This window comes from Pristiophorus japonicus, chromosome 7 (genome assembly GCF_044704955.1).
Source record: "Pristiophorus japonicus isolate sPriJap1 chromosome 7, sPriJap1.hap1, whole genome shotgun sequence".
In the NCBI taxonomy this organism is placed as follows: domain Eukaryota; kingdom Metazoa; phylum Chordata; class Chondrichthyes; family Pristiophoridae; genus Pristiophorus; species Pristiophorus japonicus.
Window position 1 is genome coordinate 196,061,225 of NC_091983.1, and position 22,462 is coordinate 196,083,686.

Genomic DNA, 22,462 nt, shown 5'->3' on the forward strand with positions numbered 1-22,462 from the left:
AGGAATCACCCATCAAGCATGTTTTATTCAGTATTGCCCATTTATTATACTCGCACATTTTTGCCTGGTAAGGGAATTTTGTGACTACCTGCATTTGAAAAGTATTTGTCATAACCTTCTGATAAACTTGTGATTGATCAGGAGTAAGATATTGAAAAGGATTGTGTGTTCTTTTTCTAGTCAAAGATATGTATGACTACCAAGGAAGGTCATATCTTCACATTCCTCAGGACCTTGGAGTCAATTTACGATCTGCTCAACCACCTGAGAAATGTTATCTTCCCAAGAAGCAAATGCATGTATGGACTGGACATACAAAGGTACTGTTTCAAATTACAGTGTTAAGATTATGTTTGCTAAGTTTCTAAAATGACAATTTGCATTTTTCCATTTCATTTCTTTTTACGATGTGCAAACTAACGAACTGCATGTGCTAGCATTTCCCTCGAGTTTTGGCTCAAATATTTTAATCCAGATTTTTCCACAAATATCATTGGTGGCATTTGGAAGGGGGCAGAAAATGGGTGACCAATTTGCCTCCCGATGCATTTTCCATTGGGTGGAGCCAGCGAAGGAAATGTCCAGCTGAAATAGCTGGGAGCTCCTTTCAAATATTTTAGTTTTTGGTGTGTAGATCATTAGATGTGAAGAACATCCATTTGAAATGGGTGTCCAGAGTTGTGAGCTAACAGGGTTAGTGGTAACTATCTATCTTGGAGGTCATGGAAAGGTCACAGTAATATAAAGGTAAGTATATTTCAGCCATTTTTTCACCAGTTTTCTTGTTTTTTTCCCCTGTTGAAACTTGGATTATCATGAACCTTTGTGCCAATTATTGCAATTATTTTCCTCGTGGCACCGTTACTGGTGATAATGGATTGCCCGATTTGAATCCCTTAACCTGATGTTTTTGGAAGAGGACCTATGGAGGATGCCAGGCAGGTCAAGCCACACGAGATGCTGGGGCCGAAATTCACCGCTGGCTGAAACGGGTCGCACCCGTTGTGTTTTTAACGCCGTGGTGAATGAGATGGCCGCTTGCGCGAAATTCAGCTCTTTGTCATTTTTTTTAGAGCGGTTCGGAAGTCGGTCATAATGGGGACAGAAGTGGGGCGGAGAGCAGAAGATCGACCACAGGAGGGGCGGAAGTGGAGGCGGGACGGAGTCTCTGCCGCTATCAGTCATCAGCATAGCGCTGATGACGTCATGATGCTTGTGCATTACCACGTCTCTCCCCTGCACTTAAAGGGGAGAGCCGCTGTGAGCTCTGTGATGATTTCAGTTAGGTTCACTGGGCCACCAGGGAGGGTTTCGGCCAGGTCAGCGGCCTGGCACCCAAGAGGGGGTGCCAGGCTGCCTGTTGGCGGCCCGGCCAGACCCGGGGTCATAATTGTCCGGCCGATCTGAAAGTCCGCCGGCAAAAAAAATAAAATGGCAGCCACAGCAGTGCGCCCTCCCCGTGAATGGCTGCCACACAGCCAAGTCGCGCACACAATGAAGACAGTGCACCAACAGAAAAAACTGTCGGGTGCACCGCGCCGCGGCCTGATGATTTTTGTTGGTGAATTTCGGTTGAGGTGCGGGAGATCGGAGGTGCGCGCTTTGATGACGCACTTAGGAAGGGTCGACAGCAGCGGGGCGGAAGTGGGGACCGCCGGAAAAAGCACCTAGGAGAATTTCGCAAGCGGCGACCATTCGCCTCCAAATCGGCAGCCATTTGACTTTGCCGCGTAGCCGCCGCTTTCCTGCGAAAAGAGGCATTTTCCGGAGGTTGAATTTCAGCCCCTCTCTGCCCAGACATTTGCGTCCACATATTAAAGTAAACCTTCCTCATTTTGGCAGATAATTAGGAGAGTTATCAGCTCGTATTGCTGCAGGAAAGTGGGACAGCAGACCCAGAGGCTTCACTATGCTGTATTAATGCTTGACTAACCTTAATATTGGATGCTTCCTCTGAGCACCTCTGTCATAATACATCATGCTTTCATGGGCACTGCATGCTAGGGTGATCAACAGCCTGATTGATTGCATGAGCCAATAAGCCACAAAGTATTTCTACAGGCACTGGCACACCTAGCTGCCAATGACAATGGGGAGCTGTATTCTTTGGACCTGGGTCAGAGGAGAGGCAGATACAGTGCTCTGCTATCTACTGCAAGGACATCTGCAGCTTTCATACAGAAGTGATGGTAATGGTCAGCTGTGACAAGCTGGGTCTATCTCTTCAGGCTTGCTGCAATGCTGACCTTTATTGATGGTACCATAGAGTAGGATAGAGAACCTACGTCTTTGCAACCAGCTCTTTCACCACCACGTCCCCTTCAGCAGTGATGAAACAGTGAGTCAGATGCTGGGTTGCTTCCTCACTTATTTTGCAGACATACCTTGGGTTTTGTTCCCTTAATTTTAGTTTGCCTATTTTTAGTCCTTGCCCTCTTTAGTCCAGGCACAGTCTGCTAATAGATTCATGCCTTTTAAGGCTCTCCGAAGTCTTTCGGACTATTTGTTCCTTTATTGTGACATTTGTCTTAAATTTGTTTTGCACGCAATTTTACAATTCGAACCATCAGTCTTCACTCTAGATCTGTCCTTATTTGCACCTGCAGTTATGTGATTGAGCTGAGCTATGTAACAATAGAATCTAGGCTGTTGTCTTTTATTATCTTGGTGGTTTTATAAATGGAATTCCCTATGAGAAACATGTTTTTACTGTTCCATTTGCAGCTTTTATTTTAGTTATGAAATATAGCAGTTCATCATTTACTTAATGAGAAAGAAAGAACTTGCATTTATGTAGTGCCTTTCAAGGTCTCAGGGTGACCCAAAGCACTTAACAGCCAGTGAAGTACTTTTGAAGTATAGTCATTGTTGCAATGTGGCAACCAATATTTACAGAGCATGGTCCCACAAACAGCAATGAAATAAATGACCAGATGATCTGTTTCAGATATGTTGGTTGAGGGATAAATTTTGGCCAGGACATGGAGAATTCCCCATCCCTTCTTAATATAATGCCATGGGATTTTTTATGGCAATCTAAGAGAGTAGACACATTTAACTGTCTCATCCAAAAGTCGGCACTTCCAACAGTGCCTCACTCCCTCGGCACTGCATTCCAGTATCAGCCTATATTATATTCAAGTATTTGGAGTGCGGATTGAACCCATGACCTTCAGCCACTAAGGTGAGAGTGCTACCACTGAGCCAAGGCCTTATATATTTGGATGCGGAGGAATGTTTAAAAAAAAATCACGAAGCAATGGTGACTGCCCAGTGATATTTGTGAGATACTTTTAATAAGATTTGTTTTGCTCTTCCAACTTTATTTTACTGATTTTAATGTTTTATTTTGTTGTTGTTGCTGCAACTAATTTTGTGTTTTTTGAGCCGGTAGTCTTCCAACATCATGCTGATGTGGTCTGTTTTTCAAAAATGAGCCTGGACTGTAAATGTTGGTAACCTATTTAACATCATCACTGGGCTTGATCTATTAGAAACATAGAAACATAGAAAATAGGTGCAGGAGTAGGCCATTCGGCCCTTTTGAGTCTGCACCGCTATTCAATAAGATCATGCCTGATCATTCCTTCAGTACCCCTTTCCCGCTTTCCCTCCATAGCCCATGATCCCTTTAGTCGTAAGAGCCATATCTAACTTCCTCTTGAATATGTCCAATGAACTGGCATCAACAACTCTCTGCGGTAGGGAATTCCACAGGTTAACAACTCTCTGAGTGAAGAGGTTTCTCCTCATCTCAGTCCTAAATGGCTTACCCCTTATCCTTAGACTGTGTCCCCTGGTTCTGGACTTCCCCAACATCGGGAACATTCTTCTTACATCTAACCTGTCCAGTCCCATCAGAATTTTATATGTTTCTATGAGATCCCCTCTCGTCCTTCTAATGAATCCAGTGAATACAGGCCCAGTGGATCCAGTCTCTCCTCATATGTCAGTCCTGCCATCCCGGGAATCAGCCTGTTGAACCTTCGCTGCACTCCCTAAATAGCAAGAACGTCATTCCTCAGATTAGGAGACCAAAACTGAACACAATATTCCAGGTGAGGCCTCACCAAGGCCCTGTACAACTGCAGTAAGACCTCCCTGCTCCTATACTCAAATCCCCTAGCTATGAAGGCCAACATACCATTTGCCTTCACCTGCTGTACCTGCATGCCAACTTTCAATGTCTGATGTACCATGGCACCCAGGTCTCATTGCACCTCCCCTTTTCCTAATCTGCCGCTATTCAGATAATATTCTGCCTTCGTGTTTTTGCCACCAAAGTGGATAACCTCACATTTATACACATTATACTGCATCTGCCATGCGTTTGCCCATTCATCTAACCTGTCCAAGCCAGCCTGCAGCCTCTTAGCGTCTTCCTCATAGCTCACACCACCATCCACTTAGTGTCATCTGCAAACTTGGAGATATTACACTCAATTCCTTCATCTAAATCATTAATGTATATTGTAAATAGCTGGGGTCCCAGCACTGGTCCCTACGGCACCTCCCTAGTCACTTCCTGCCATTCTGAAAAGGACCTGTTTATCCCGACTCTCTGCTTCTTGTCTGCCAACCAGTTCTCTATCCACATCAGTACATTACCCCAATACCATGTGCTTTACTTTTGCACAACAATCTCTTGTGTGGGACCTTGTCAAAAGCCTTTTGAAAGTCCAAATACACCACATCCACTGGTTCTCCCTTGTCCACTTTACCAGTTACATCCTCAAAAAATTATAGATTTGTCAAGCATGATTTCCCTTTCATAAATCAATGCTGACTTGGATCCTATCCTATCACTGCTTTCCAAATGTGCTGCTATTTCATCTTTAATAATTGATTCCAACATGTTCCCCACTACTGATGTCAGGTTAACCGGTCCAAACTTACCCGTTTTCTCTCTCCCTCCTTTCTTAAAAAGTGGTGTTACATTAGCTATCCTCCAGTCCATAGGAACTGATCCAGAGTTGATAGACTGTTGGAAAATGATCACCAATGCATGCACTATTTCTAGGGCCACTTCCTTAAGTATTCTGGGATGCAGACTACCAGGCCCATGGGATTTAATCGACCTTCAATTCCATCAATAAACCTAACACAATTTCCCACCTAATAAGGATTTTCTTCAGTTCCTCCTTCTCACTAGATCCTTGGTCCCCTAGTATTTCCGGAAGGTTATTTGTGTCTTCCTTCGTGAAGACAGAACCAAAGTATTTGTTCAACAGGTTGCCATTTCTTTGTTTCCCATTATAAATTCACCTGAATCTGACTGCAAGGGACCTACGTTTGTCTTCACTAATCTTTTTCTCTTCACATATCTATAGAAGCTTTTGCAGTCAGTTTTTATGTTCCCAGCAAGCTTCCTCTCATACTCTATTTTCCCCCTCCTAATTAAACCCTTTGTCCTCCTCTGCTGTATTACAACATTCTCCCAGTCCTCAGGTTTGCTGCTTTTTTTGGCCAATTTATATGCCACTCTGACTGTTTATGGACTTCCAACAGGGCACATTTGATGGCAGTCAGTAATGATAAACTTGGCTGATCTCCCTAGCTGTGGGCTATTCTGTGTCCTCACCAATGCCCTGGCTGAGAACTTAATTTAGCACAGAATAGCAATAAAACCTGGGGCTATCTGTGTTAATGCGGTTCAGTGTTAGACACCATTATAGTGTATTTACTCACTGATAATGGTGTTGCCTATTAAATTAAGCATTGCAATATGTGCATCTCAGTCTGTTTTTATTCACCGCTGTTGTCCCATTAACTTATTTGAGGCAGTTTTGCAATTTGAGCAGTCCAGTATGTTGTTGATAATATTGTTTTGACCTCACCCATCCTCTCAGCCTGTAGCTATAGATGATAATCCTTTCGCCCCAGTCAGGCAGGCTGCCAAGTGATCCTGATATGAACACTGTATTGTTGTCTTTATATAATGAAATTATATATTTTTTTCCCCTTTCTCACTGTGCACTCTTATTTTTCCCTCCCTTTAAACTGTTTTTTGAATTTCTTCCAAAATACATCAGTCAACAGAAGTGCAGTTTATAGACTGGTATCCACATAGGAACAGCAAGCAAATGTTCTCATCTGAGCCAACTAATCCAAATACAGTGCAGTCTAGATGGAATTTTTCAGCTAGCACTCCAAAGCACAGAAAGTGGGATTGCTAAAGTACAGAATAAGAAGGAGCCATCCTTGTTAAGCCAGCTCCCTCCAACAGAAGATATACAAGGTCTACCCGAGATGCACAGACTGCTGCCAACAACAAAGTAACTCATTTTGGCTATAGTCGTTCTCCCGTACTGCCAACAAGATAATTAGTCAGATCTTCGCACCCTTTACTGCTGCATATTACAGATCAAACTCTAATTTTCAGTATTCTGATTAGCTGGACAATTGTCTGGGAGCTTTGGATCAATTTATGGCAGTGCACACCTTTATCATTTGGTTGCTTTTGTTAAAAAGGAGGGCCTTCAGTGTAATCATTCATTTTTGTTTAGAAGTGAGAAGTGTGTGGCAGAGGGCAAGCACCATCCCAGGGTGGGAGAGAGGGAGCATTGGAGACAGTAGCCATGAGGTCAGAAAGCGGCATGCTTTATATCCACAATTGGTCGTGTAGCCTGAGAAATGGGAGAAAGAAAGCAAATAGATGGACACAAACACTGGTCTTTTAAGATTTTTGTTACCAAATATATATTATTGGAACTGTTTTCTCATCTAGTTTTTGAGTATTTGTATGTTTCATTGGACATTGTGCTCTTTTGAATAGCTCTCTGTAATCAGAAACTTCAGCTTGCTTAGGCTAGTGTTTCAAAACCCTGCTTTTGCTGGGGTACTGAAGTTGAATGTTCAGCCATGAACTCATTGAATGGCGGTGCAGGCTAGAAGGGCCGAATGGCCTACTCCTGCACCTATTTTCTATGTTTCTATGTTTCTATGATCTGTATTTTCTAGCTGTTATAGAATCATAGAAATTTGCAGCACGGAAGGAGGCAATTTTGGCCCATCGTGTCCGCGCCGGTTGACCAAGAGCTGTTCAGCCTAATCCCACTTTCCAGCTCTTGCTCGGAAGCCCTGTAGGTTACGGCACTTTAGATGCACATCCAAGTATTTTTTAAATGTAAGGGTTTCTGCCTCTACCACCCTTTTAGGCAGTGAGTTCCAGACCCCCTCCCCACTACCCTCTGGGTGAAGACATTTCCCCTCGTATCTCCTCTAAACCTAGATATGAGGGGCAATGTCTTCACCCAGAGGGTAGTGGGGAGGGGGTCTGGAACTCTGCCTAAAAAAGTGGTAGAAGCAGAAACCTCTCCCCAGTTACTTTAAATCTATGCGCCCTGGTTGTTGACCCCTCTGCCAAGGGAAAAAGGTCCTTCCTATCGATTCTATCCAGGCCCCTCATAATTTTATACATCTCAATCAGGTCTCATAGACACTCTGGCCCCAAGTTTCCACATGATTTGCTCCTGATTTTTAGGAGCAACTGGTGGAGAACGGAGTATCTTAGAAATCGGAATTCTCCACATTTAAGTTTTCTGCAGTTCTAGTCAGGTAGAACAGTTTCACTTTTGAACAGATTTTTTTTTTCAAAAGGGGCCGTGTCTGGCCACTGACGCCTGATTTGAAAGTTTCCACAGTGAAAACGTACTCCAAACTAACTTAGAATGGAGCAAGTGAAGATTTTTGTAAACTTGAAAAAACCTTGTCTACACATTAAAAAATCAGGCACAGGTTACAAATTAGGCGTCGGGAACGAGGTGGGGTGGTGGGGGGAAGGGAAGTCATTACATTCTACAATAAATCCTTAGTTATACTTATACAAATATTATACAAATAATTCCAACCTGAATAAAAATTTATAAGCAAAGAAAAGATTAAATAAACCATGTTCCTACCTGTGTGAAAGTGCTTCAGGCAGGGTGAAGGCTGCAGGAAGCCTCACAAGTTGAGGCAGCCGTTCCTGACGGCAGTGGGGGGGGGAGACAGTGAGGGCCCGACCGACGGCAGTGAGGGCCCGACCGACGGCAGCGGGGGGGGAGGCAGTGAGGGCCCGACCAACGGCAGCGGGGGGGAGGCAGGGGGAAGGCTGCAGGAAGCCTCAGAAGTTGAGGCAGCCATTCCCGACGGCAGAGAGGGGGAGGCAGGGGGAAGGCTGCAGGAAGCCTCAGAAGTTGAGGCAGCCATTCCCAACGGCAAAGAGGGGGAGGCAGGGGGAAGGCTGCAGGAAGCCTCAGAAGTTGAGGCAGCCGTTTCCCAACGGGCCCGACCGACGGCAGGGGGAGAAAGCTGCAAGAAGCCTCAGTGCTGATCATGGAAGGGCAATGTGGTTTTATTAAAAAATTTTAAAAATTGAACAGCTACAAAGAACTACAAAAATGGGCGAGTGCCAATGTTTCCTTCAGACTGCGCATGCGCGAACGCTCCAACGCGCACGCGCAGGGTTGCCGGCACGAAAAAAACTCATTTAAATGGTACCCGCCCCCTCCTTGTAAAATCGGCGCGAGTGGTAGGCTCTGCCCCCTGGGCGCCACGCCAAGCAGACATCGAGCTGCAAAGCACTCGAGAATAGTGCGTTTTTTCGCGAAAAACGGGCGCCCAGCTCGGAGGGGCGCCTGTTTTGCCGCGTGTGGAAACTTGGGGCCATAGAGTCTCCCCTCATCCTCCTCTGTTCCAAAGAAAACAGACCCAGCATCTCCAATCTTTCCCCATAGCCAAAATTCTCCAGTCCAAGCAACATTCTTGTAAATCTCCTCTTCACCCTTTCCAGTGCAATCACATCTTTCCTGTAATGTGGTGACCAGAACTGCACACAGTATTCCAGCTGCGGCCTAACCAGTGTTTTATACAGTTCAAGCATAACCTCCTTGCTCTTGTATTCCATGCCTCAACTAATAAAGGCAAGAATTCCATTTGCCTTCTTAACCATTTTATCTACCTGGCCTGCTACCTTTAGAGATCTGTGGACATGTACTCCAAGGTCCCTTTGTTCCTCTACACTTCTCAGTGTCGTACCATTTAATGTGTATTCCCTTGCCTTATTAGACTTCCCCAAATGCATTACCTCACAATTAAAGTCCATTTGCCACTGTTCCGCCCACCTGACCAGTACATTGATATCTTCCTGCAGTCCGCAGCTTTCTTCTTCATTATCAACCACACAGCCCATTTTAGTATCATCTGCAAAATTCTTAATCATACCCCCAACAGTCAAGTCCAAATCATTAATATATACCACAAAAAGCAAGGGACCCAGCACTGAGCCCTGCGGAACCCCACTGGATACAGCCTTCCAGTCACACTGTATTGTATATTGTGTATACAAAAATCATAACCAATGGGTGTCTAACCCTGTAAAGTACAGGTTGGACCTGCCTTATCTGGGACTCCCTTATCCGTCACCATCCCTCGTCCGGCATGATTCCGGGGGCGCATGCGCAGAATGCGGCCGACCGCCACCCGCTGGGGCCGCGCCGACACTCAGCCCGCTGACACTTTCTTTGCAGCCCGCCAACACTTCGCAGCTCGTCAAGGGCCCGTCGACACTTCGAGCCTGCCCGAGGTGCCAACCTCCTCCCTCCCCCGCCCACCCCCCACCTGACCTCGGGCCGCTGACCTCCCCTCATTCAGCAAAATCCCTTATTTGGCACAGGCCAGGTCCCGAGGGTGGCGGATAAGGGAGGTTCAACTTGTATTGGACTGCACAGCAAGTGGATTTTTATTTTTTCACTTCTTTGGTTGACTAATGTTTTGCCATGATGATGCAACCTTGTTTGATATTCAGTTGATTTCATACACCAGACAGATGCCTTTAGTTGTGAGTAAATTAGATGTGGGAGTCGGTGTGTGTGAAAGCTACATTTGTTCCTTGTAGTACGTTAAACAAAAAAGCTACAAACAAAATCTGGAATGGTTGCTGATGTTGATTAGCTGAAGTATTTGTCACATTTTATAACTGCAGTTCTAATTTTTTTAACTCTAAATTTAAACAGTACCTGTTTCAATAGAAACGTTGAAAATAGGTGCAGGAGTAGGCCATTCGGCCCTTCGAGCCTGCACCACCATTTAATAAGATCATGGCTGATCATTCACCTCAATACCCCTTTCCTGCTTTCTCACCATACCCCTTGATCCCTTTAGTCGTAAGGGCCATATCTAATTCCCTCTTGAATATATCCAATGAACGGGCATCAACAACTCTCTGCGGTAGGGAATTCCACAGGTTAACAACTCTCTGAGTGAAGAAGTTTCTCCTCGTCTCGGTCCGAAATGGCTTACCCCTTATCCTTAGACTGTGTCCCCTGGTTCTGGTCCCCAACAACGGGAACATTCTTCCTGCATCTAACCTGTCCAGTCCCATCAGAATTTTATATGTTTCTATGCGATCCCCTCTCATTTTTCTAAACTCCAGTGAATACAGGCCCAGTCGATCTAGTTTCTCCTCATATGTCAGTCCTGCCATCCCGGGAATCAGTCTGGTGAACCTTCGCTGCACTCCCTCAATAGCAAGAACGTCCTTCCTCAGATTAGGAGACCAAAACTGAACACAATATTCCAGGTGAGGCCTCACCAAGGCCCTGTACAACTGCAGTAAGACCTCCCTGCTCCTATACTCAAATCCCTTAGCTATGAAGGCCAATATACCATTTGCCTTCTTCACTGCCTGCTGTACCTGTATGCCAACTTTCAATGACTGATGTACCATGACACCCAGGTCTCGTTGCACCTCCCCTTTTCCTAATCTGCCGCCATTCAGATAATCTGCCTCCATGTTTTTGCCACCAAAGTGGATAACCTCACATTTATCCGCATTATACTGCATCTGCCATGCGTTTGCCCACTCATCTAACCTCTCCGTCACCCTGCAGCCTCTTAGCATCCTTCTCACAGCTCACGCCGCCACCCAGCTTAGTGTCATCCGCAAACTTGGAGATATTACACTCAATTCCTTCATCTAAATCATTAATGTATATTGTAAAGACCTGGGGTTCCAGCACTGAGCCCTGCGGCACCCCATTAGTCACTGCCTGCCATTCTGAAAAGGACCCGTTTATCCCGACTCTCTGCTTCCTGTCTGCCAACCAGTTCTCTATCCACGTCAGTACATTACACCCAATACCACGTGCTTTAATTTTGCACACCAATCTCTTATGTGGGACCTTGTCAAAAGCCTTTTGAAAGTCCAAATACACCACATCCACTGGTTCTCCCTTGTCCACTCTACTAGTTACATCCTCAAAAAATTCCAGAAGATTTGTCACGCATGATTTCCCTTTCATAAATCCATGCTGATTTGGACCGATCCTGTCACTGCTTTCCAAATGTGCTGCTTTTTCATCTTTTAATAATTGATTCCAACATTTTCTCCACTACTGATGTCAGGCTAACCGGTTTATATGTACCTGTTTTCTCTCTCCCTCCTTTTTAAAAAAATGATGTTACATTAGCTACCCTCCAGTCCATAGGAACTGATCCAGATTCGATAGACTGTTGGAATGATTACCAATGCATGCACTATTTCTAGGGCCACTTCCTTAAGTACTCTGGGAAGCAGACTATCAGGCTCCGGGGATTTATCGGCTTTCAATCCCATCAATTTCCCGCCTAATAAGGATTTCCTTCAGTTCCTCCTTCTCACTAGTCCCTCGGTCCCCTAGTACTTCCGGAAGGTTACTTGTGTCTTCCTTCGTGAAGACAGAACCAAAGTATTTGTTCAATTAGTCTGCCATTTCTTTGTTCCCCATTATAGATTCACCTGAATCCGACTGCGAGGGACCTACGTTTGTCTTCACTAATCTTTTTCTCTTCACATATCTATAGAAGCTTTTGCAGTCAGTTTTTATGTTCCCGGCAAGCTTCCTCTCTATTTTCCCCCTCCTAATTAAACCCTTTGTCCTCCTCTGCTGAATTCAAAATTTCTCCCAGTTCTCAGGTTTGCTGCTTTTTCTGGCTAATTTATATGCCTCTTCCTTGGATTTAACACTATCCTTAATTTCTCTTGTTAACCACAGTTCAGCCACCTTTCCCCTTTTATTTTTACTCCAGACAGTGATGAACAATTGCTGAAGCTCATCCATGTGATCTTTAAATGTTTGCCATTGCCTATCTACCTTCAACCCTTTAAGTATCATTCGCCAGTCTATTCTAGCCAATTCACGTCTCATACCATCGAAATTACCTTTCCTTAAGTTCAGGACCCTAGTCTCTGAATTAACTGTGTCGCTCTCCACCTTAATAAAGAATTCTACCATATTATGGTCACTCTTCCCCAAAAGGCCTCACACAACAAGATTGCTAATTAGTCCTTTCTCATTACACATCACCCAGTCTAGGATGGCCAGCCCTCTAGTTGGTTCCTCGGAAAATTGGTCCAGAAAACCATCCCTAATACACTCCAGGAAATCCAATCTATATGTAGATTAAAGTCGCACATGATAACTGCTGTACCTTTATTGCACGCATCCCTAATTTCTTGTTTGTTGCTGTCCCCAACCTCACTACTACTGTTTGGTGGTCTGTACACAACTCCCACTAGCTTTTTCTGCCCTTTGGTATTTTGCAGCTCCACCCATACCGATTCCACATCATCTAAACTAATGTCCTTCCTTACTATTGCGTTAATTTCCTCTTTAACCAGCAACGCTACCCCACCTCCTTTTCCTTTCTGTCTATCCTTCCTGAATGTTGAATACCCCTGGATGTTGAGTTCCCAGCCTTGGTCACCCTGGAGCCATGTCTCCGTGGTGCCAATTATATCATATTCACTAATTGCTGCCTGTGCAGTTAATTTGTCCACCTTATTCTGAATACTCCTCGCATTGAGGCACAGAGCCTTCAGGCTTGTCTTTTTAACACACTTTGCCCCTTTTGAATTTTGCTGTAATGTGGCCCTTTTTGATTTTTGCCTTGGGTTTCTCTGCCCTCCACTTTTATTTTTCTTCTTTCTATCTTTTGCTTCTGCCCCCATTCTACTTCCCTCTGTCTCCCTGCATAGGTTCCCATCCCCCTGCCATATTAGTTTAACCCCTCCCCAGGTGCAGACCGTCCGGTTTGTTCTGGTCCCACCTCCCCCAGAACCGGTTCCGATGTCCCAGGAATTTGAATTCCTCCCTCCTGCACCACTCCTCAAGCCACATATTCATCTGAGCTATCCTGCAATTCCTACTCTGACTAGCATTGAGATTACTACCTTTTGAGGTCCTACTTTTTAATTTAACTCCGAGCTCCTTAAATTCAGCTTGTAGGACTTCATCCCGTTTTACATAGATGCTGCATTTTTAGCATGTAGTGATTTATATACTGGTACTTGTGTCTCTCTGTTGTAATTAAAGTGAGAAGGTGAAGTGTATTTGGTAGTAATCTTGCACTAATCATGCCTGTTACAGCACTTTCAAAATAAAGTAAGTGAAAATGCATGTACTAGATAAATTTCTTTTGAGTATTGAGGAAAAGAGAAGTTTATTTATTTTTAAAGTTCAACCAGGAATGAAGTGACAACGTAGAATTGATACCAACTTGACCGTGCGATGTTATGAATGGAGTACAGTTCTTGTGAAAACGAAACTAATGTTTAATACCAGTCTCCCTAACCAGTAAATTGCCTCATGATTCTATTGTACTTTACTTCTCTTGGGGCTAGAGGTTTCAGGGTTAACCTGAGTGGCAGGGCACAAGCAGTGTGGTAATGTTAGGTTCAAAACTCCCTTATTGTACCTGTTAAATGCCATTTCTAGAATTTGCAGTATGCTCTCATTATTCCCTGTATCTACATTGATCTATTCCAGAGTTCAATATGATCTATACTGTTCAATAAAAGCTCTAGTGTATGTAGTGTTCTGAAATATATCTTTTCACATCATGAATGTGCACAGAAAGAGGCTTAATCTTATAAGTAAGGTACCGCAATGATTCACTAGCCTGGTGCTCTGTGCAATGTCGTGATTGTGCAGAAGTTTTCATCACTTTTCTTAACAAGTGTTTTCTTGGTACACTTTCAAAAAGATTGGAGAGACACATGGGCAAATGCCAAAGAAAATATCTAGTTCAGATCACAAGAAGATACTATTGTTACATCCTTGAGTTCTGCTATCATTCAAGTAGATATTTGGGAATGTGGGTCAACAGGTAAGGGTCAGGGAATCCACTTACAGGAGTGACACATGACACTCAAACTGATTTGTAATAGACCTGCTCCTGATATCCATACCGTTAAAGATACAGATGTTTAGCCAATTTGGTTAATTCCACATTAAGAAGCTTGGGCCATGACAACATCTCAGATGTTATGCAGAAGACTCATATACCAGAACAAGCCAGCCCCTTAGCCAAACTATTCCAGCTATGAGGCTGGCATCTAACTGACAAAATGGAAAATTGACTAATTATGTCTTATCTGCAAAAAGCTAATCTAATCCCAACAATTTTTAATGGTTCATAGTTTGTGCTCGATATTTGCAACTCAAGTAATTTTGATCCTTTTATGTTTCAGGGTGTCAGTGCTATTCGATTGTTTCCAACATCTGGTCACTTGCTTTTGTCCTCTTCCATGGACTGTAAAATCAAGGTAAAGATTTCATGCACCACTTCACAATTCCTAATGATATTTATCCAGAATGTAATAGTTTAGAGAATAAAGGTTACTAGTGAGTGGTTACAGCAAAATAATCTAATTGATGGGTTTAAATGGCATCCTTAAACCATGAATATGAGCCTTGAACATTTTGTCATCTGAAATCCAAATTAAGATTATTTTCATTGTAATTGCTTCCACCTGACCACTCATCTATTACTATGCTATTTTATGTGTGTCATTTGGAACGATAGTCTGACCATTGCTGTCTGTGGAAATCTTTTTTATTAGGATTTCTCTGCCAGCTCATATTTTGGCTAGACACCTCACTATGATAACCTCATAGAAGGATTAAGTTTCTATAGGAATATAATATGGATTTGATTACTAGAAATAACACTATTGTATATATTATAAGGTCGTTGTACAGCTGAGAAATTTAGGTGACATCCTAAACCATTAGAACTATATAACCGAGATTAGATTACAGCCATGCAAAAGCTCCCTGGTGTCTGCTGCTGTTAATGTAAACTGTTTTAATTTTGCACAAGGGAGTTATTCTGTTTTCATTTAGATTTTGTGCCGCTGTCGAGATAGATGTCATTTGTCGTCTTTGGTGTGTGATGCATACAATAAACACTTGTGCAAGGTTATTGAAAAGTAGTCTGCACTTAATTAACAGGGATTTTAATATACAACACCTAAAATTGGCTGCAAAAGTGAACATGTAGTGTTTGATAATTATTTTCTTGGCTCCAAATTAGTAAGCGTAACTTGCATTTATATATATCTTTCGCATAACAAAGCGTCCCAAGCTGCTTCACAGGAAGAAAGTAACAGATCAAAATAGAAAGAAAGCTGTTGTGGGAAAGGTGACAAAAGCTTGTTTGAGGTGGCAGGCTTTGAGGAGAGTTTTGAAGGTATATAGATGGATGTGGTTTCGTGAAAAAAATTACAGAGAATAGGGTTGAGATGGTTGACGGCTCTGCCATCAGTGGTGGAATGGAAAAACAGAGTTTGGTCCAGAGGACATGGGAGGAGATGTAAGGCTACAGAAGATGCTACTATACCTTGGGGTGAGGTCTTGAAGGCATTTGTAAATCAGGGTGAGGATTTTAAATTCAATGCCTTGGGGCAAGGAGCTAGTATATCTCAACAAGGACATGGTTGATGGATGAGCGGTGGATAGTGCAGATCAGGGTATGTGGAGCAGACTTTTGAATCATTCGGAGTGTTTGGAGGTGAGGAGGCTGGCATGGAGAACATTGAAAATAATCAAGTCTGGAGGTAACTAAGTTGCATTAGGATCTCAGCAGCAATAGGGTTGAGGAGGGACTGAGGTTGATATTGCAAATGTGGATGTAGCAGACACAGGGATTGAAGCTTCACTCAAGATCAAACACAATGTCCAGCTTGCACACAACTTGGTTCAGGCTGAATGAGCAGCCAGGGAGGGGGTCGTGTCAGTTGCAAGGCAGCAGGGACTCAAAACAATGTCTTTAGTTTTCTGATGTTCAGTTAGAGGAAATTCTGGTTCATCATGACTTAATTTCAAACAGGAAGCCTGACAGCACAGAGCAGCTCACAGGATCGATGGAAGTGGTGAAGTAGTAGTGTTGGGTCATCAGCATACATAGGCACAGGATCAGCTTCCATATCAGGTTATCACAAAGGAGCAGTGTGTAGACAAGGGGGTCCAGACCCCTAAAGAAAATTTTAAGGTAATTGTGCAGGGCTGGAAGAGAAGCCTTTGCTTGAGATACACTAGCTGCATTGAGCTAGGTGAAATTGGAAGCATGCAAGGGTAATCTCATGTAGCTGTACACCAAGAGAGGTGTGGTTGACCATATCAAATGCTACGTAGAGGTACAAGAGGTTAATGCATCATGATTTTCATTTGAAAATTTCAGGGAAAGCCTGAACACTTTGCCACGTTAAAAGCGCTATATAAATACGCTATATAAATGCAAGTTATGGTTGTTGTATAGCCTAGCTTTTGAATCCCTACTGTACAAGAGTTTCTGATCTCGGCCATGTTGGAGAGGACAACTCCAGTGCAGCAGCAGCAGGGAATGTCTGAGAATAGTTTACCGCAAGGTCAAACACTCCATGTTGTCCCAAGTTAGCTAAATCCTGGCATTGGTTCAAGCTTGGAGGCGAATGCCTGTCCATCTCATCGCTGCAGGGGATGTGTAGCCTGGAGAGATCAGAAGGGGAGAAAAGTAGTGAGGGGAATTGGAAAGTAATACATCCTTTTCATCCTGTATCAAATGTTTTGTTTGCAGCTTTGGGAAGTTTACAACGACCGCAGATGCATTAGAACATTTATTGGTAAGTAGAATTCTGTTCCACTGAATGTAAGTGGGAATGCTCAGATACACTAGTAAAATCGCTCCTAAATAGGCTGGGCAGAGAGGGGCAGGCAATTTCTGTTGCTTATTTAAAAGTTTTTTTTTTTAAGTAAACCTACTTGACTGCTTAAAGAGGGAATCCTGTATTATCAATTTTCCAGATTGGATTTCAGGAATTGCAATCTTGGCTATACTAGGAGCAAATCTTGACATTTCTGGGCACACTCTCCTTGTATGTACTTGTTTTCGGTGTGCACCACACAAATGGGCTAAACTGGAGGCTTCACTCAACAATTTAAATTTAAAAGTCATTTTTTAATGCCTTTTTTTTTCTCCTTTCTTTCCAGAAGTCCTTGTAATTCAAAGAAACAATTGTTCTTCTCTTCTCCCGCTGATTTCTCCACTTACCTTGTTTCCTAACCCTCTGGTTGCTGGTCCCTAGCGTGCTGCCTATGCGCAGGTTCCTGATGTACTGCCTCTCTCTGCCAGACGTAGGGTCATAGTCCACTGCTTCACTGTCCATTTATGGATGGGATGGGGTGTGGTGCTGGGGAGACCATAGGATTACATAGGATATACGGCACAGAAACAGGCCATTTGGCCCAACCATGCCGCGTTTATACTCCACTCGAGTCTTCTCTGTCTTTCCTCATCTAAATCTGTCAGCCTAATCCTCTATTCCCTTCTCCCTCATATGCTTGTTTGGCCTCCCCTTAAATGCATCTATGCTATTCGCTTCAACCACTCCCTGTGGTAGCGAGTTCCACATACTCACCACGCTTTGGGTAAAGAAGTTTCTTCTGAATTCATTACTTGATTTCTTGGTGACTATCTTGTATTGATGACCTCTAGTTATGATCTTCCCCACAAGTGGAAACATTCTCTCTGTATCCACTCTATCAAAACCTTTCATAATTTTAAAGACCTTTATTAGGTCACCCCTCAGGCTTTTTTCAAAAGAAGAGAGACCCAAACTGATATGTATACCCTTGCATCTCTGGTATCAGAACGTCATAGGTTTTATGGTGCTGCAAGGAAAGTGCAGAATAGAAATGGTTTGGTGGAGGTTTTTGCTCTCAAAGTAACAAGCAGCAAGATGGGACCCTTGACACAGTTTGGAAAGTTTTTATTTATTTGAAAATTACAAGCTTTGCATAAAGTGCACCTTTTGAATCTATTGAAATATAAAAATTGTGGTCCGCATGAATGCCGAGCATCTTTATGATGTGTCAACTGCAGTGTTTTTACACAGTAATTTTTGTTTTGAAATATAAATTGATGACAATAATGCCCCTTTTGAAATTGGGTATTGTATAATCAGCTTGCTGTTTTATAGACGATATATTAGTGCTAAAGTGAATCATCATACCAGTGCGTTTGATTTTCTTTTGAGAGGTGAGAGATGCTAGTGTATTTTACATCACAATGTGGGAACTGATCTTCTGTTGGCATAGTTCGAATCAAATATGCTCAGCTGGGTGTACAACGTCATAGCTTTTATGGTGCTGCATGTAATTTAACTTGGTAACAGAATATTGCAAAAGATTTGTTTTCTGACTAATGAACGTCGATAGCAATCTTTAACATGATTCACTTTGCAATTGGCTAAAAAATGGTAAACGGAGTTATAAGAACAGGGTTCTACTTAGTGAGGATTAATTTTGGAAAACCTGTGTAGCATGATTACTTTGTTTAGTTATTGTTTAAATTACTCTTTTGGCTTTCAAATTTATTGTTTTGTTGCATGCTCTCCTAGGGGTTTGGGGGAATTGTGAGTGATAAATCATTAAGATGGTTAATGGTGTATAATATAGCTTTTTTTAATTGCACTGCTTTGTATCATTAGTATGTGATGGCACTCAGTCACATTATCATCATAGGCAGTCCCTTGGAATCGAGGAAGACTTGCTTCCACTCTTAGCATGAGTTCTTAGGTGGCTGTACAGTCTAATACGAGAACCACAGTCTCTGTCACAGGTGGGACAAACAGTGGTTGAAGGGAAGGGTAGGCGGGGAGCTCCTTCCGCTGCCTGCGCTTGATTTCTGCATGCTCTCGGCGACGATACTCGAGGAGCTCAGTGCCCTCCTGGATGCACTTCCTCCACTTCGGGTGGTCTTTGGCCAGGGACTCCCAGGTGTCAGTGGGGATGTTGCACTTTATCAGGGAGACTTTGAGGGTGTCCCTGTAATGTTTCCTCAGCCCACCTTTGGCTCGTTTGCCGTGGATGAGTTCCGAGTAGAGCACTTGCTTTGGGAGTCTCGTGTCTAGCATGTGAACTATGTGGCCTGCCCAGCGGAGCTGATCAAGTGTGGTCAGTGCTTCAATGCTGGGGATGTTGGCCTGGACGATGACGCTAATGTTGGTGCGTCTGTCCTCCCAGGCGATTTGTAGGATCTTGTGGAGACATCGTTGGTGGTATTTCTCCAGCAACTTGAGGTGTCTACTGTACATGGACCACATCTCTGAGCCATACAGGAGGGCAGATATTACTATGACTCTGTAGACCATGAGCTTGGTGACAGTTTTGAGGGCTTGGTCTTCAAACACTCTTTTCCTCAGGCGACCGAAGGCCGCACTGGAGGCAGTGTCGGATCTCGTCGTCAATGCCTGCTGTTGTTGATAGGAGGCTCCCGAGATAAGGGAGGTGGTCATAGAAACATAGAAAATAGGTGCAGGGTTAGGCCATTTGGCCCTTCGAGCCTGCACCACCATTCAATAACCTGTCCCGTCCCGTCAGAATCTTATATGTTTCTATGAGATCCCCTCTTATCCTTCTAAACTCCAATGTATAAAGGCCCAGTTGATCCAGTCTCTCCTCGTATGTCAGTCCTGCCATCCCAGGAATCAGTCTGGTGAACCTTCGCTGCACTCCCTCAATAGCAAGAATGTCCTTCCTCAGATAGGAGACCAAAACTGAACACAATATTCCAGGTGAGGCCTCACCAAGGTCCTGTACAGCTGCAGTAAGACCTCCCTGCTCCTATACTCAAATCCCCTAGCTATGAAGGCCAACATACCATTTGCCTTCTTCACCGCCTGCTGTACCTGTATGCCAACTTTCAATGACTGATGAACCATGATACCCAGGTCTCGTTGCACCTCCCCTTTTCCTAATCTGCCGCCATTCAGATAATATTCCATCTTCGCGTTTTTGCCCCCAAAGTGGATAACCTCACATTTATCCACAGTATACTGCATTTGCCATGCATTTGCCCACTCACCTAACTTGTCCAAGTCATCCTGCAGCCTCTTATGCCCTCCTCACAGCTCACACCGCCACCTAGCTTAGTGTCATCTGCAAACTTGGAGATATTACACTCAATTCCTTCATCCAAATTATTGATCTATATTGTAAAGAGCTGGGGTCCCAGCACTGAGCCCTGCGGCACTCCACTAGTCACTGCCTGCCATTCTGAAAAGGACCCAACTCTCTGCTTCATGTCTGCCAACCAGTTCTCTATCCACGTCAGTATATTACTCCAAATACCATGTGATTTGATTTTGCACACCAATCTCTTGTGTGGGACCTTGTCAAAAGCCTTTTGAAAGTCCAAATACACCACATCCACTGGTTCTCCCTTGTCCACTAGTTACATCCTCATAAAAATTCCAGAAGATTTGTCAAGCATGATTTCCCCTTCATAAATCCATGCTGACTTGGACCAATCCTGTCGCTGCTTTCCAAATGCGCTGCTATTTCATCCTTAATAATTGATTCCAACATTTTCCCCACTGCTGATGTCAGGCTAAACGGTCTATAATTACCCGCTTTCTCTCTTCCTCCCTTTTTAAAAAGTGGTGTTACATTAGCTACCCTCCAGCCCATAGGAACTGATCCAGAGTCGATAGGCTGTTGGAAAATGATCACCAATGCATCCACTATTTCTAGGGCCACTTCCTTAAGTACTCTGGGATGCAGACTATCAGGCCCCGGGGATTTATCGGCCTTCAATCCTATCAATTTCCCTAACACAATGTCCCGCCTGATAAGGATATCCTTCAGTTCCTCCTTCTCACTAGACCCTCGGTCCCTTAGTACTTCCGGAAAGTTATTTGTGTCTTCCTTCGTGAAGACAGAACCAAAGTATTTGTTCAATTGGTCTGCCACGTTGTCCAGGGCTGCGCCGTGGATCTTGATGTCTGGGGAGCAGTGCTGTGCGGCGAGGACAGGCTGGTGGAGGACCTTTGCCTTACTGTTATTTAGCGTAAGGCCCATGCTTTCATGTATTTACCTCGGTAAATACATTGACTATGTCCTGGAGTTCAGCCTCTGTGTGTGCACAGATGCAGGCGTCGTCCACGTTCTGAAGCTCGACGACAGAGGTTGGGATGAACTTGGACCTGGCCTGGATACGGCGAAGGTTGAACAGCTTCCCACTGGTTCTGTAGTTTAGTTCCACTCCAGCGGGGAGCTTGTCAACTGTGAAATGGAGCATGGCAGCGAGGAAGATTGAGAAGAGGTTTGGGGCGATGACGCAGCCCTGCTTGACCCCGGTCCGGACGTGGATTGGGTCTGTGATGGATCCGTTGGTAAGGATCACGGCCTGCATGTCGATGTGGAGCAGGCGGAGGATGGTGACTTACTTTTGGGGGCATCCGAAACGGAGGAGAATGCTCCATAGGCCCTCGCGGTTGACAGTGTCAAAGGCCTTTGTAAGGTCGAAGAAGACCATGTATAAGGACTGGCGCTGTTCCCTGCATTTTTCCTGCAGCTGTTGCACTGCAAAAATCATGTCCATTGTGCCCCAGAGGGGACGAAATCCGTACTGCGACTCCAGGAGGAGCTCCTCGGCCATGGGGAGAAGACGGTTGAGGAGGACTTAGCGACAACTTTCCCAGTAGCTGATAGCAGGGAGATTCCTCTGTAGTTGCCGCAGCCAGACTTGTCCCCTTTTTTTAAAGATGGTCACGATCACGGCATCTCTAAGATCTCCCGGCATGCTCTCCTCCCTCCAGATGAGAGAGATGAGGTCGTGTATTCGCGCCAGCAGTGCCTCTTCACCATATTTCAATGCCTCAGCAGGGATTCCATCCGCTCCCGTAGCCTTGTTGTTTTTTAACTGTCTTCTGGCTTTTTCTACCTCGTGCAGTGTTGGGGCCTCACTGAGGTGGTGGCAGGTCGCGTGCTGCGGAATGGAGTCGAACACTCGAGTCAAAGGCAGAGTCTCGATTGAGAAGATATTCAAAGTGCTCCTTCCAGCGGACCCTGACTGCCTCGGTGTCCTTGATGAGTGTTTCCCCGTTCTTGGCCAGCAACGGGGTGGGGACTTTGGTGTTTGGACCATAGGTGGCCTTGACTGCGGTGAAGAATCCTCGCACATCATGGCTGTCGGCCAGCTGCTGTATCTCCTGTGCTTTCACCATCCACCACCTGTTCTTTAGGTCCCGGGTTTTTTGTTGGACCTTAGCTTTTAGCCATCTGTAATGCTGCTTTGCTGCTCCTGCGTTGGGTTGCTGTTTAAGGCTCAGAAATGCCCTGCGCTTGCAATCTATAAGTTCTTGAATCTCCTGATCATTCTCATTAAACCAGTCCTGGTG

The 22,462-nt window shown here is 44.3% G+C and overlaps 1 protein-coding gene across 1 annotated transcript in view; it reads left to right on the forward strand.

Annotated features, from left to right (window-relative positions):
• The window catches only part of cdc40 (cell division cycle 40 homolog (S. cerevisiae)), a 177,475-nt gene that overhangs the window by 89,761 nt on the left and 65,252 nt on the right, over positions 1–22,462 (forward strand). The window contains exons 7-9 of the mRNA XM_070885677.1: positions 181–320; positions 14,492–14,566; positions 16,858–16,903. Of these exons, the coding sequence (XP_070741778.1) occupies positions 181–320; positions 14,492–14,566; positions 16,858–16,903 (261 nt within the window). The remainder of the gene's footprint in view (positions 1–180; positions 321–14,491; positions 14,567–16,857; positions 16,904–22,462) is intronic.